This window comes from Telopea speciosissima, chromosome 8, assembly GCF_018873765.1.
Source record: "Telopea speciosissima isolate NSW1024214 ecotype Mountain lineage chromosome 8, Tspe_v1, whole genome shotgun sequence".
In the NCBI taxonomy this organism is placed as follows: domain Eukaryota; kingdom Viridiplantae; phylum Streptophyta; class Magnoliopsida; order Proteales; family Proteaceae; genus Telopea; species Telopea speciosissima.
In genome coordinates, this window is record NC_057923.1 from 47,485,777 (window position 1) to 47,500,887 (window position 15,111).

At 40.4% G+C, this 15,111-nt stretch overlaps 1 protein-coding gene across 2 annotated transcripts in view; it reads left to right on the plus strand.

Annotated features, from left to right (window-relative positions):
- The first annotated feature begins 510 nt into the window (after positions 1-510).
- Positions 511-15,111, plus strand: part of LOC122638287 (zinc finger CCCH domain-containing protein 1-like) — a 63,066-nt gene continuing 48,465 nt past the window's right edge. For both annotated transcript variants that reach the window (XM_043831175.1, XM_043831174.1), the window contains exons 1-3: positions 511-568; positions 1,633-2,536; positions 5,394-5,501. In XM_043831175.1, coding sequence (XP_043687110.1) covers positions 1,661-2,536; positions 5,394-5,498 — 981 coding nt within the window. In that variant the 5' untranslated portion in view covers positions 511-568; positions 1,633-1,660 and the 3' untranslated portion in view covers positions 5,499-5,501. The remainder of the gene's footprint in view (positions 569-1,632; positions 2,537-5,393; positions 5,502-15,111) is intronic.

Here is a 15,111-nt window from a genome sequence, read left to right on the forward strand (position 1 = left end):
TCGAGATATGATCGAAACCGAGATGAACTCGTTTTCTGGCTGATCGAAACCTAGTCGAAACCCGAGTTTTAGAACCTTGATTGTAACTTGAAACGGGTTGGTTACGAACATATTTACCCCTTTATTTAATAAAATAATTTAAAAAATGATTTAATAAACAATATTTTAAAGTACTAAAATATCCTTTGTGCATATTACGTGGAGTTGAACAATGTTTTCAAATTTTTATCAAAAAAAAAACAATGTTTTCAAATAGAAACTATTCTCATAAAAAAAAAAAAAAAAAAAAAAAAAACAAACTATAAAACCCTTCTCCTCACAGATGACCATACTTCGCCGACCGGTATCCAATTCTTCATTTTTTTTCGGTGCTTCTGGCTGAGTGGGACCATCTTCTTTCCGTAGCGGAAACTCGTCAGCCAAGAGATTATTTCCTCTGCATTCAGTCATCCGCGACTTACAATCATCCTTCCTTCGGGCTGCGGGGTTCTTCCTTTTGCTGAAAAGGAAACTCATCACTTGGGAGTTGCTGAAACGGTGCTTCGGTCGATACTCGATAGTATCAAAGGTTTTCTTTCTTCTCTAAATCGATTTTTTACGATGAATTGTAAAGGATTTCAATACATGATGATGCGTTTCAGTTACCAATTTCTTCTTTCCTTCTGAAAATAGTATTATTGCATAGTACCATACGTGTCTCACCTTCGCTTCTCGGCGTTATCTCTCTTTTATGAAATCAAACAAAAGGAAGCAATTTTCCTGTGTCTACGAAAATACATTTCTGAGTTAGTTGGTTCTTCAACAGCCAACGTATTGCAAGGATCTTTCCTCATCTCTGCCCCTCAAATCTTTAGGTTTATCAGTCCCCTCTTCCTTCCCATCTTTCTGGTTTGGATTCTTTTGGACGATTGTTTCGTTTCCACATAGTTTTCTTTGTTTTACGGGATGGGTTTTCTTCAGATTTCGGTTCTGTTGAATTAGGGCCCTTTTCTTTGATTGGAGCATTTGGATTATGAACTATGAGCTTATTGTTTACCTTTCTTGATTGTTTCTGGAGGAACGGATTTCGGGCGATTGTTTTTTCTTGCTGTTTTACTCAAGATGTTGTTCGTAATATGTAAACCACATGCTATTCCAGTAGGTCTGAATATCTGGTTGTGTTTCTTTCTTTCTTTCTGTTATGTGGAATCTGGAACGTGGTAGTAGGTGGCTACTGTTTAGGTCTTTAGAAAGCAACGCGTTATTATTTTTCTTTGATCTTGCTCTTTTAAGTGTAAAACATACTTACAAATAGGTTTTCTTTTCTTTGTGTTAAATTTTTTTTTTGTCTGTGATTTAGAATAACAAAATTCCCTCTAAGATTCTTGGATTTTAATAACTTTGTATTAGTTATTAGAAAATTAAATAGCTCATACAAATTATAAATAATTTATAGATCAGACATTTGAAATTTCTAATAAAATCAAACTTTGTATGAAGTTACAAGAAATTCTAATTATATGCGAAATCTTAATAAATTTTTTTTAAAAAAATTTTCCTCAGATTTTTCCATTTCTTTTACTGATTATGCAAATTCTGTCCTGTTACCATCAATAAATGTGACTTCTGATACTCATTGATGTCATTTTTCAGTTTCAGTATTTCTGTCTCATCTGTGGTAATGGCGGATTCTGGTGAACCTCAACCTCAACCCTCTGAACAAGTCTGCAGTTTCTTCAGAAAACCCTCGAAAAACAAAAACATCAGAAAGAGAACGATAAATGATGATGACGATGAAGAAGAAAATTTGAAAGGTGAGAGTTTGATCAACAACAAAAAGAAGATTCCAAAGGTTGACAATAAACTCCACTTCTCGACTGAGTCTTCAAAGCGATCGCTATCTGGTGAATCAAAAAAAGGGCATGATGCTCCTATCTTCCAGTTCGAATCTTCAAAGGAAATTCAAGTTCAAAACGATAGTCGGGCTACAGCAACCTTAGAAACTGAGACTGAGTTCTCAAAAGATGCTCGAGCACTCCGAGAGAAAGTTCTTAAGCAAGCAGAAGAAGCTCTTAAAGGGAAATCCAAATCTTCTGGGGATGAGAAGTTATATAAAGGTATTCATGGATATACTGATTACAAGGCTGGCTTCCGAAGAGAACACACTGTCTCTGGAGAGAAGGCTAGCGGAGCTCATGGCCCTCTTAGGGCGTCAGCTCATATTAGGTCTTCAGCAAGGTTTGATTATCAACCAGATATTTGTAAGGATTACAAGGAGACTGGCTACTGTGGCTTTGGGGATGCATGTAAGTTTATGCATGATAGAGGAGATTATAAGTCTGGATGGCAGATGGAGAAAGAATGGGAAGAAGCTGAGAAAGAAAGGAAAAGGAATTTAGCTATGAAAGGGGATGGCACAGATGATGAAGGAGGAGGGGATTTGAGTGAAGATGAGGACGATGCATTGCCATTTGCATGTTTCATTTGTAGGCAGCCATTCGTGGATGCTGTAGTCACCAAGTGCAAGCATTATTTCTGTGAGCATTGTGCTTTGAAGGCAAGTTTTATTCTTCTCATTTCCTAATTTTCTTTTACTTTCTATTTTTTTAATTCAATTAATGCTTTCAATTGGTAGATATGGTGACTGGATTCCTCGTACACAGACAAATTTGATCACCTGAACTGTTTCATTATTGTCAGGAAATTAGTTCATTGCAAGAATGTGAATCAAGCTGAACCAGTCTTCAACTACTTGTTAGAATTAGGGGTTCAGTATCTGCCTTTAACGGTTATGGGTTAATGATTTAAACAAGAAAATTTGTTGAAATTTTCTGTTCTAAACTTCAAGGTGGTTTCTTCATCCATCGATCTAGGTACAACAAACTAATTCTTCAATGATTGGGCCAGCAGCACATGTTCCAGTTTCCATAGAGAAGTGGCATATTTGCTCCGTTGCATGATCTGGAGGTTCCTTACTTTAATCTGTTACAAAATTGTGATCCTAACATTTCAATCAAGTGGGAGATGAATTCTAAATTGTAGTTGCCAGTTTAAATCAAATTCCAAATTGGAATTTGGGGTTCTACAGTAGTTGTATTTGTTTTTGAAAATGCTCACCCATTGAATAACAGAAAGCTAATGAATAAGGGCTGTTGACACTTATGTAACCAGTAACCACAGGTCTGATACAAGTTACACTCATTAAATACTCAGCCACAGGGAACAAACTGCAAGTTAAATCTCTGCTGTCTGCAGAACAGAAAGAGACTTCAAAAACCAGAAAATATGATGGTAAACAAAATAGCAATTAGCTAACTTAAATGGGGAAACCCTTCCAGTCGAGGGTAGGGACTTTGGAATTATTAATGTTTCAAAGTTTCAGTCAATTCTGATGGCTGGATCATGAGATATGAAAGAAGTTTAAAATTAGAAAGTAAGAGTTCAAACTTAGAAAGTTATTACCTCAGGATGTTGCAACCACTAGATCGGCAAGAAATTATAGTCGAAGGTTGCTTAAGACTAGGGAAATGACATACCAAAAGCTGCACTCAATCTACTGGTTGGATGTGATGAAAATCACCATGGAAGATTGCTGTCTAGAAAACCAGAACAGAGGAGCCGCAGGAAAATATCCTCTCCCCAATAGCAAGCTTTGTTGGTGGATTGATGGAATCTTCTCACATATACAACAACAGCAATAACTGGGGAAGGAGATAGCCACGATATCCTTATACTCAGCAGAAGTTATAGTAAGTGGAGACTTAGTCAGATGGTCCATCTTCTGTTTTGCGGTGGTATAAACTCTAACTGCTTGTGCCCAAAGAAGATAGTTAGATGCATCATTAAACTTGATAGAAGTAATCTGGACATTGAGGGAGTACATTGGAGGTTTTTGAATCACCCATTATGTATATACAAGAGTAAACAACTGCAATATCTCAATGAAGGCACAACACATCAACAGTCACAGGAGCCCAAAGGTCAATAAATATATAAGGATGAATGATCAGCAGCAGTTCCAACATTAATCACTTCAACTCGGATCAGAATATCAGATACAGAATCCCAATTGAACAAACAGTTAACTCCTTGGATGTGGCTACAATTCTGCTTGGAGATTGTAGGTCAATAGAATACCCAAACCCCACAATCTAATAATGGTCCAATGGCAAGATGAGAAATCAGGAACAAAAAACCAGAATCCGAAAACATAAACCCAGTTTTTGGGAGAATTTTAATCACAACAAATCAGAGGCTAAGATCAGCCTCAAACCTAGGTCAAAGGACCTGACCAGAGGGCCTTCAGATCCCCAAAATATCAGGAAAATCTAATGGACAGATCTTCAGTAATTGCAGATTCGATTCTGCCCAGAAAACCCAAAAACAGGGTACCTCCAGTTTGTGTGATCAGCAATAATCTTCAGAAAAAAATCAAACCTAGTCAAGAGGAAACACCAAGGACATACTGTTGCAAGTAATAGTCTTCATATGGTTGGTTAATTTGATTTAGATCCATCTTCCATGGTGATCCAGGCAAGGGGGAAACAAGTTGGTAACATATGTGGAGTAACCCTTGTTTATTTTCATGTTGTTACAAACTTGGGTTACATAGAACAGATATGGCAGCATATGTTGCTGCAAACCACAAAGGAAAACCTTAAAGGATTTTCAAAACCGAGAATAAAGGAGTAGGAACTGGGTAGGCAGGCTTTGATACCATGTCATAATATAAAAACATGTAAACCGGTATCTACAAGAGAAAGAGGTGGAAGAAGAAGAAGGGAGGATGAAGAAAAAGAGAGAAGAGAAGAGAAGATAAGAGAGGCAATACGATGGAGGGAAGAGGGAGAACCCTAGAGCCACGTTAGAATTCAGAATGAATCCTATCATGGCCTAGGCCCACACTTATAATTTATTAAGAATCCTGTTACAAGTCAAATTACAAATAAAGGCACGTTAAAGCTAATTACAACTACTGAACACAACTCTCAACTTAAGCAGAAACTCTCCTCCTCACGGTACACTGTTCAACAATTTGCATCTGCACACAATATAAATTTTAAACTCTGCACTTGTGTTATTTAAGTTTTTGTTGTTGTTTTTGGATATAAATAATGAATGCATCTAGGCTATCAACCTGCTTTGCTTACTTGGAAATTGAATATATTTAGTCTGTATGATATTTTCATGTACCCAAACCTAATTTTTAGTCCCATTTAGTTAAGTCCCCTTATTCTAATATTAAATGGTTGAGCTGATCGGATCTGTAGAACCGGACTTGCACCTGTAACCATGTAACTTAGCGTAGGAATTTTGTTGTTCCTATGAAACAATTTTATTTTCAAAGAAAAGCTGACTCAAATGTTTAACTCATGCTAAAATTTAACTCTAGTTTACAATTCTCTGGCCCACAGCATCATTCAAGGAACAAGAAGTGCTTTGTGTGCAACACACCTACTCTTGGGATCTTCAACACGGCTCATGAGATCCGGAAAAAGATGGCAGCTGAGGGGAAATGATGGGTCAGTATTTTTTTTTTGGGTTCCCTTCCATTGAATATTTAATCTTATTGATATAAATATCTTTGTTTTTATGTGTGAACTGGAGAGAAATTATTTGGATGTTCTCTGACCATGTGTTCTATGAGATTAAATAGCTTTGAGAGATAGAAAATTCTGACTTTCTTATCCAGAAAAGAAAAAAACTCTGATTTTTCTGATATCATATTATTATTATTATTATTATAAGCTTATGACGTTACTGCACTCTCAATATAGTGCACATGTTCATATATGATCATATTCGTTACTGTTCCTTGTTTCTTTTTCAAAAACAATGTGCTTAAGTTTTGTATTGGTAGAGACAAACGATGGAGTTACTTTTCCTTGTACTTTTTTGTGCATTCATTTATTTTCTAATCAGAGTTTCATTATAAATCAATAATAAAATATAATACAACCAGGGGGCCATATGAAAACAATTTTAATCAACAACGACAACAAAAGGCACCATCTCATCAACTGAACTGCATGACTAGGTGGGGTCCCCATATGTAATTGAATAACTGAACCGGAGGAGCCCTCTCTAGCAAGCTCGTCTGCTATGAATTGCTTGATCTTGTCCTCCCCTTGATATCTGTTCTGGTCTTGAATTGAAAGATTAGCTGCAGGTCTGGGTTGACGTATCTTTATCTAATCACTGGTCGGCCATGATCAGTTTCCGACAATTGATGGTAAGCAATAGTTGATCCCTGACAGTCAGTGATTGATGATTGATGGTAAGCTGCGGTTGGGCTCCCACAGTCATGGTAAGTCACGGTCAATCTTTGACGACTGTCAGTTCCGTACAATCAACTTGAAGTCATTCAAACATTTTGATCAATTGATCAGATCGGCCAAATTTTGGTGCCAACAAGAAGTCAAGTTAAAGGCCTGACTAGGGGACTTGCCGACTTGGGTAATATCCACTGCTTTGTTTTGGTATATCAAGATAAAATAACTAATTGACCATTGGAATTCTTTATGTTTTTTTACTTAGCATGATTATTCTTCGCTTCACCTGAACAATAAGGTAAGCTGGATTAATGGAGGTCGCATTATCCTTGCACAAGCTACATACTAATCAAAATTAAGCCAACATTATTTGGGAAAATATTTTGAGGATAAACCACTGATGACCAAGAAAGCAAGATTAGAAGCTAAAAAGCCGAGTTAAAAAAAAAAAAAAATTGGAAAACAAAGTCTCCTAGATAAGGAAGCTTGTCAAACACAAATCATGGAAGTTTGTGAAAGACAAGAAACTTCAAATAAAGGAAGGAAAATGTGTATGACATCTTCCCTCCACTATTGTGATAACCTAGGTAGTAATCCTAGAGGGTGTGAATTGGGTTCAAATATTAGTGATGGGTTTCTTTTCGAGGATGAAATAATCACAAGCAAAGATAGAGAGAAAGAGGAAATGGCAATGATTTTTAGAATGGTTCCACCCCATCAATGTTACGTCCATTACCAAAGAAGACTCTTTGTCTTTAGGCTTTCTACCATCTCTTGATTGCCTTTTGGTGGCAATTAGACCTCAGAATCACCACTTGTGATTACACTATGAAGACACCTAATCTCCCACAACTTACAAGATGGGAATGAATAAAAATAAGCACAAGGGAAGCCTCTTAAAAGGCAGATATACAAATTTAAAACTCTTAATAATACTTTAAATTCTAATGCCCCAAGTAGATGTTTTCCAAGTGTTTTCTGTCTAGGCTTGCGGGGATGCTCCCGTCCTTGGTGGCAGAGGAGCAAGGTGCTTTTGTGCAGGGCAGATGTATTCATGACAACATATCCATTGTCCAAGAGGTTGCTCAAGACTTGAACAGGAAGACCAGGGGGGCAATTAATTCTTAAGCTGGACATGGCGAAGGCTTATGACCGCTTGGAATGGAAGTTCCATTTGTTAGTCCTCTCCAGGTTTGGTTTTTGTGAGGATTGGATTTCTTTGATCAGGAAGACTGTGGAGAATTATTGGTTCTAGTGGTGTTGGGAGGCAACCAATTTGGCTTTTTCAAGTCTTCCAGGGGAGTGAGGTAGGGGGATCCCCTATCCCCTGCTCTTTTTATCCTGGCGGAGGAAGTGCTTAGCAGGGGCATCAAAAATCTTTTTGTAGAGGGGCATGCGCCTTTTTTCAAGCTCCCGAGAGGTTGCCCTGGGATCTCTCACTGCCTCTTTGCAGACGCCACCATTATCTTTGCCATGGGTTAGAAGAGCTCGGTTAGACAAATAATGGGGTTCATTGGCAGATATGAAGGCTTTTCAGGGCAGCTGGTTAACAGGCAGAAAAGCTGCTTTGTATTGGGAGACAAGATGTCGTTGGCTAGAGCCCGTATGGTGGGGGTGGTTACTGGTTTCACCAGGAAGTCTCTACCTATCACCTATCTGGGGGCCCCGTTCCACTCTGGAAGGCTCAGGATTTGTTTCTTTGATGATCTAGTTGACAAAATAAGGAATAAGGTTGCAGGTTGTAAGGGCCGGCTCTTATCCTCAGGGGGTCGGTTTACGCTTTTAAAACATGTTACTCTCTTTGATCCTCATTCATGTTCTCTCAGTAGGAGGTTATACAGGATTTTTGCTGATTTCCTTTGGGGAAGCTCGGAATGGGGAAAATGCAGGCACTGGGTGTGTTGGAGGAAGGTTTGCAGGCCGATTGATGAAGGGGGCTTGGGGGTTAGGCTTCTGGAGGATGTTGGCCTCTCTCTCAAGCTTAAGGGCCTTTGGAGAGTTTTTTCGGATCACTCCCTTTGGAGTGGTGGACTCGAATTCACCATTACCAGTACGTTGGGATGGCGACAAAGAGAACACTTCTTCCAGCCGTACCAAATCTGACACCTCCGACCGGCCTCCTGCTATACGTTCCAGGAACCTTCGGTCATCACTGATGAAGATGAAGCTGCTACCATCGCCAATCACTTCATCCTTTACCTTTGTCCGGAGGGCGTTGAGGATTCATCTCTGCTAAGATAGTCAACCAAGAAATTATTAGTTCCTTTAATATGAACAATTTCAAAATTATATTGATTAATGGTGTTGTACCAATTAATCCTTCTAGAATTTTCTTCTCGCTTATTGGAGTTTAAAAATCTCTTACGGCCTGGTTGTCAGTGCGTATAAGGAATTTTTCAGGAATAAGGTAAATCCTAAATCACTGCAGGGCATTAACGATGGCAAGAATTTCCTTTTCATAGATAAGGTAATTAATTTGAGGGGGAGTAAATTTTCCGGAATTGTATCCGCACACTTGTTCCTCAGTGGGATTTTTGAGAGGGCGTGCTTTAAGGACACATCCCCAGTGTTCATTACTTGCATTTGTTTCTAAGATGAGTAGATTACCGGCAACGAGAAAGTAAACAGTTGGACAAGATTGTTGTATCTCATCTTTAATGGATATTTTTTTTTGCTGATAAACCGTTTTTTGGTAAACGTTTTATCCTTCTTCTGTGATGAAAAGTCTTTTGGTGTAAAGGTTTTCCATTTGTATCTCCTGTTAGAAAACCATTTGGTCTTCACAGGTTTTTTCTTAAAATAATTTGGTTTTGTGCCAAATTCAAATTCATTTTTGAGCATATCTTTACACAGACCGGGTGAGATCTTGTGCTTGATAGCTTTAGCTGCCCTTGCTTTAAGGCAGTGGTCAAGAATATGTCGGAAAACAAAATTTATCCGATTTCCCAATGTATCACTACTTTTGGTAGTATTGATATATTCAGGATAGGTAGTGTAACAAAGTTCGTCCCAAGGTGGGGGTAACTTAGGGAAGAATTGATCGCGCCAGTACTCAGACTTGGCAGAATCAAGTAACTGATAGAGGCTCATTTATTTTTTGGAAAAAGCCTTGAACTCATCAAGATTGTTTAACTTAATTTTGGTTAAATTAAATGTGACATCTTCGATAAGTTTGAAAACCACAAAATTCTGTTTTAATGATTTTCGCAAATTCGACTAAAATTTTTTCAAAATTAGTCTGTAAAATAACAAGGTTGGTTTTGGCGAGTCTGCCTTCCTCAGTTTGGTCAAATTTTTTGATGAATTGCAAAACATCTCCCTGTAAGGAACCACTGAGGTATTCAATGAATTTCTCAGGCTTCCAAGTAGCCTTGTTATTGGCTATGAGAACGGCAAAGGTTTGTGCCCATTCGTTTATAGCCTTATCAAAATACTTGAAGGGTATATGGGTCAAGTCTAGGTAGGTGCCTCCAGTGGCTAACCCATACTTATGTAAGTCATCTTTTCTGGTGTAAAAACCCTCTGTTTCTGTTGTGTAAACAGATTCACCAAAAGATGTACGCACACCCTCTTGGGGACGGAAGTCTGATGAATTGCAAAACATCTCCCTGTAAGGAACCACTGAGGTATTCAATGAATTTCTCAGGCTTCCAAGTAGCCTTGTTATTGGCTATGAGAACGGCAAAGGTTTGTGCCCATTCGTTTATAGCCTTATCAAAATCCTTGAAGGGTATATGGGTCAAGTCTAGGTAGGTGCCTCTAGTGGCTAACCCATACTTATGTAGATATTGGTGATCTTGGTCGGCAGAACAGGGGGGTTTTGAAGCTGCCATATAACTGTTTTCAGCGTAAAACACTAAACGATTTCCTGGGGGCTAAACCCGTCCAATAGTATGGGCAGACAAGGGTCCAAAACACTGTCGCGGCACCTAGCCTTAGTGTACACAGGACATCCACCACTATAGGATATATGGCCTGGGAATCGTTAATGAAATAAACCGAAAATAAAGCAGAATAAGGTACTTCACACCTCGTTAGCGGTAGAACTGACCTTGAGGAAACAGTACAAATACTAAAATAAAGCTGCAGTAAAGAAAGATTTCATATACTTCTTACCATACAAGTAGTCGGAGATAAGTTCTCCTCTTTCACTTTGCTGCAGATCCAAAGAATAGGAGCGACGATTTGTTGTAGATCCTCGATTCTATTCCTAGAACATTAGTTTGACTATTTTCTGGGTAGAAATAGGGACTGAAAGGTTGATAAAGAGAAGGAGTGAATTCTGCTGGGGTGGCAGGAATTCGCATACATAATCGACCTTTGGGTAGGGCTGTATGCTCCAAATGCGACCTTGGGTAGGAACTGCCATCGCGACTGGGATCTCGGATGAGTATTCCGCCAGACGAGGGGGAAAGGGAAGTATTCTCGAGAGGAAGTTTTCTTCTTTTTCCCTTCGTTGGGCAATTTACCTTTACCTTTGTCCGGAGGGCGTCGAGGATTCATATCTGCTAAGATAGTCAGCCAAGAAATTATTAGTTCCTTTAATATGAACAATTTCAAAATTATATTGATTAATGGTGTTGTACCAATTAATCCTTCTAGAATTTTCTTCTCGCTTTTTGGATTTAAAAAAATCTCTTACGGCCTGGTTGTCAGTGCGTAAAAGGAATTTTTCAGGAATAAAGTAAATTCTAAATCGCTGCAGGGCAATAACGATGGCAAGAATTTCCTTTTCATAGATAAGATAATTAATTTGAGGGGGAGTAAATTTTCCGGAATTGTATCCGCACACTTGTTCCTCAGTGGGATTTTTGAGAGGGCGCGCTTTAAGGACACATCCCTAGTGTTCATTACTTGCATCTGTTTCTAAGATGAGTAGATCACCGGCAACGGGAAAGTAAACAGTTGGACAAGATTGTAATCAGCAACAGGATGAACAGGATGAAGAATATGGTGTTCTTACCATATTTAAACACTGCATCACTGACGGTTCTGATATGATTTTTTCGACTTCCCAAAGTCCAAAGAATTATACTTATGTTAAAGGACAATTTATCTTCCCAGGATATAAGTCCTATACCTCTTGATTTGGTCAGGGTTAAAAAGGTTGATTTCAAGGCTGGCATCGTCTGTTGACTGGGCCGTAGTGTTTCCGCTAGCTTGGTCAAAGAAACGATTGTTCCAGAGGTTCAGCTTAGATAGCTTGTAAACCTCATTATGGTTAATCTCCTTTATTTTGTTAAAGAGATTTAAATCAAAAGAGACGTCTTCTTGAACAAGGTCGTTAAGAGAGACTAAAGCTGTTTCAGCCTCGGATATTTTGGTAATCTCTATGGCTAGGGAAGAGGTAGACTCATTGGTCATGAAAACGAAGTCCTCGGTATCAGAATCGATATCCGACTCAGAGAGGAGTTCATAAAGAAGGTCTGTTGGGTCAGTAACCTCCGAGAAGTACAAAACCTCATAGTTAAATTCATCTAGAAATTTAATCATTTTTCTGGCATTTTTATACAGTCTTCCGGGAATAATCTCTACATCAAAAGGAGAAATTCCATTTCAGGCCCCCCTCCTTCTTCCTAATTGGTATCAAAGCCTTAGTACGCTCACAATACAGCTCACCACAGAGCCTTTTGTAATTTGCTAATGTTCTAGGAATAGAATCGAGGATCTACAACAGATCGTCGCTCCTATTCTTTGGATCTGCAGCAGAGTGAAAGAGGAGAACTTATCTCCGACTACTTGTATGGTAAGAAGTATATGAAATCTTTCTTTACTGCAGCTTTATTTTAGTATTTGTACTGTTTCCTCAAGGTCGGTTCTACCGCTAACGAGGTGTGAAGTACCTTATTCTGCTTTATTTTCGGTTTATTTCATTAACGATTCCCAGGCCATATATCCTGTAGTGGTGGATGTCCTGTGTACACTAAGGCTAGGTGCCGCGACGGTGTTTTGGACCCTTGTCTGCCCATACTATTGGACGGGTTTAGCCCCCAGGAAATCTTTTAGTGTTTTACGCTGAAAACAGAGTTATATGGTAGCTTCAAAACCCCCCTGTTTTGCCGACCAGGATCACCCATATCTACATAGTATACATGCAACTTCCAATACAACCCTTAGCAATACCTTAAATTTTCTTGTTGATCTAAATATTTTATAGCATGAAAAAATTAGATAACATAGAAAAATTACTTTCTGAATCAGTTGACACACCACCTGTCCCTAATATTCCTCCACGGGCCACATTCTTGTGATTACTTCAGGGCAAAGTTCTTTAAAAATTTACATGTGGCTCTAGCTAGGTCGAATGGGATTGGATCCAAATCTTGGCGTAACACTCTGGCTTACAAGGGGCTTTTGATGGAAAATTCTAGATGGTTGCTTGGCTCTGGCAATATTTCCTTCTGGCTTGATAATTGGACTGGGAGGGGACCTCTGCTTGACTATGTTGATAATGGTCTCCTGGTTGATACAGACCTACGTGTCAAAGACGCTTTGGAGGAAGATGGTACTTGGAGGTAAGACATTCTTAATCACATTGATTCAGCCGTGATTAGAGATAGCATTTCTCTGGGTAACTTTACCCTTGCTGACAGAGAAGATGTGTTAGTTTGGGCCCCTTCTAGTGATGGTTGCTTCACTACTAGATCAGCTTGGAATGCAGTGCGGGATGGCTCCGATGTGGTATCCTATGCTAAGTTGATTTGGAACCAGTCGGTGCCGCTGAAGGTAGCCTTTTTTTCGTGGCAGTTCCTCAATGGGAGAATCCCCCCCCACCAATGACTCTTTGATGGCGGCTGGCATCCCCCTGGCCTCCAAATGCAGCTACTGTGGGAATCCAAGGAGGGAGACTACTGACTACTGCCTGGTCTCTGGCGGTACAGCTTCCAAGGTCTGGGACTACTTCACTCGCATTTTTGATGTGTTTTATATTCCCTCACAGGATGTCAAAGGCTGAATAACTCTCTGGCAGGAATCGGCTAGCTGGAACAGCTTAAGTGCCTACATCACATGGATCCTACCCTCTTTGATCGTTTGGAAGCTGTGGAAGGAGAGAAACAATAGAAGGCATGGGGAAGCCAGGCGTACTGCCATGTCAATAGTTGAGCGCATTAAAGTCTGGGTGAAAGAGGCCCCCTTGCCAACCAAGGTGGGTCGGAAGGAGTCCTCTAGAGAAAGCCTAATACTACAGTGTTTTGGCATTGTGGCTCCAGCTTCCAAGCCAGCTCAGCCTGTTCCAGTGTATTGGTGTCCTCCTTTCGCCACTGTAAAGCTTAATGTGGATGGGGCGTGTAGGGGTAACCCGGGCTATGGAGGTGGTGGAGGGGTCATTAGGGACTCGAATGGTGTGGCCCTGGTGGCCTTTGCTAACTTTTATGGTGTTTGCACCACCTCGATTGCAGAGCTAAGGGCTTTGAGGGATGGTTTGCATCTTTACCAGGAATTAGGTTTCCTTGACTTAGTGGTTAACTCGGACTCCGTTGCCACTGTCGGAATGGTTAACCACAAGAGGTGTAACCTTTGGAAGGGTTGATATTGGTTTCGGGAGGTCCTGGACTTAGTCTCATCCACTCGGGCTTATGTGTCCTTTGCTTTTCGTGAAAGTAACAGGGCGGCTGATTGGTTGGCAAATCTTGCTTGCTACTCTGGATCCTCTAATACTTTCCAGCAGGACTGTCTGCCCAGGGGTGCGATTCAGGGTATCCTTCGGGAGGACAAGGCTGGTCTGCCTATGCTGAGGAGATAGTTTTTATGCATTCTCTCATGTTCTCTTGGGTCGGGAATGGTCTGTTCTTGTGAGGCCTAGAGTGGCTGAGCTCCGTGGGTTGGGGTAAGGTGGTATGTCCCCCCCTTGTATTCTTTGATTTTTCCTGGATATTAATAAAATTCTAGGGGCTGGCCCGGGTCCCAGGTAATGTTCGGGTTAAAAAAAAGTATTTTCTGTCTTTTTGAGAGCTTGCCAAAGTTCTCCTTAAATAGAGAAATTTCTAGAGAGTTAAAAATAGGATTAATTTCTATCACTCCACTATACTTGCTATTTATTTACTTAAACTCCCCTACCCCAAGCTTCTATTCTGATTACCCCAAGAAAAGGAAACTTCCTCAGTTCCTCCTCTCTTTCTCCCCTATAATTCAAAATCCTTGAATGCCCCTGGTTCCCTCCCCCTACACAACCCCCCTCCTCAGCCCACTCTGCCCCCACCTCCTCTACCTTCCCTGCCCGCATCTCCCCTCCCCTTGACCCCGTCCCCCTCTGCAACTCCCTATCCCCCATCCCTACAACTCCCCAACATTCCCAACTCCCACTTACCCACCCGCTTTTCCCCGCGGTCCTCACCCTGCACCCCCTGTTTCCCCTCTACTGTGAGCCACCCCTCTGCAAATCCCATCCCCACCCCCACCCCCACCCCCTCTCGCAACCCCAGCCCCTTTCCACAACCTCACCCCCTCTTGTAAAATCCAGTGTTTGCTCATCTCTTCTTCCCACTCACACTGCTAGGGCACCAAGAAATTCCTTCCACCCCAAATCTGATGCTTCTAAAAGCAGTCAAACCAGATGGCCAGATAAAAGAACATAAGCAGAGAAAATTCATTTGAAGAGACACATAAACTAAAGCTAATTAATTGATTAGTCTGTCACCTCATCTCAATGTCGTGACATTTTTTTAATTCGTGGAAGGATCGTATACAGAGACAACCAACAGGCCGTTGCTCCTCCTCTTAGACAGCTTCGCCGATGTCCATAGTAGACCCGTCTAGGGTTCTGATTTCAGGGGTGTAGAGCTGAAAACTAATGATCGACTGGGACTGGCCTCCAGTACTCCGAAAGAGAAATAGACAGGTAAATGGTTTCTAGGTTGTA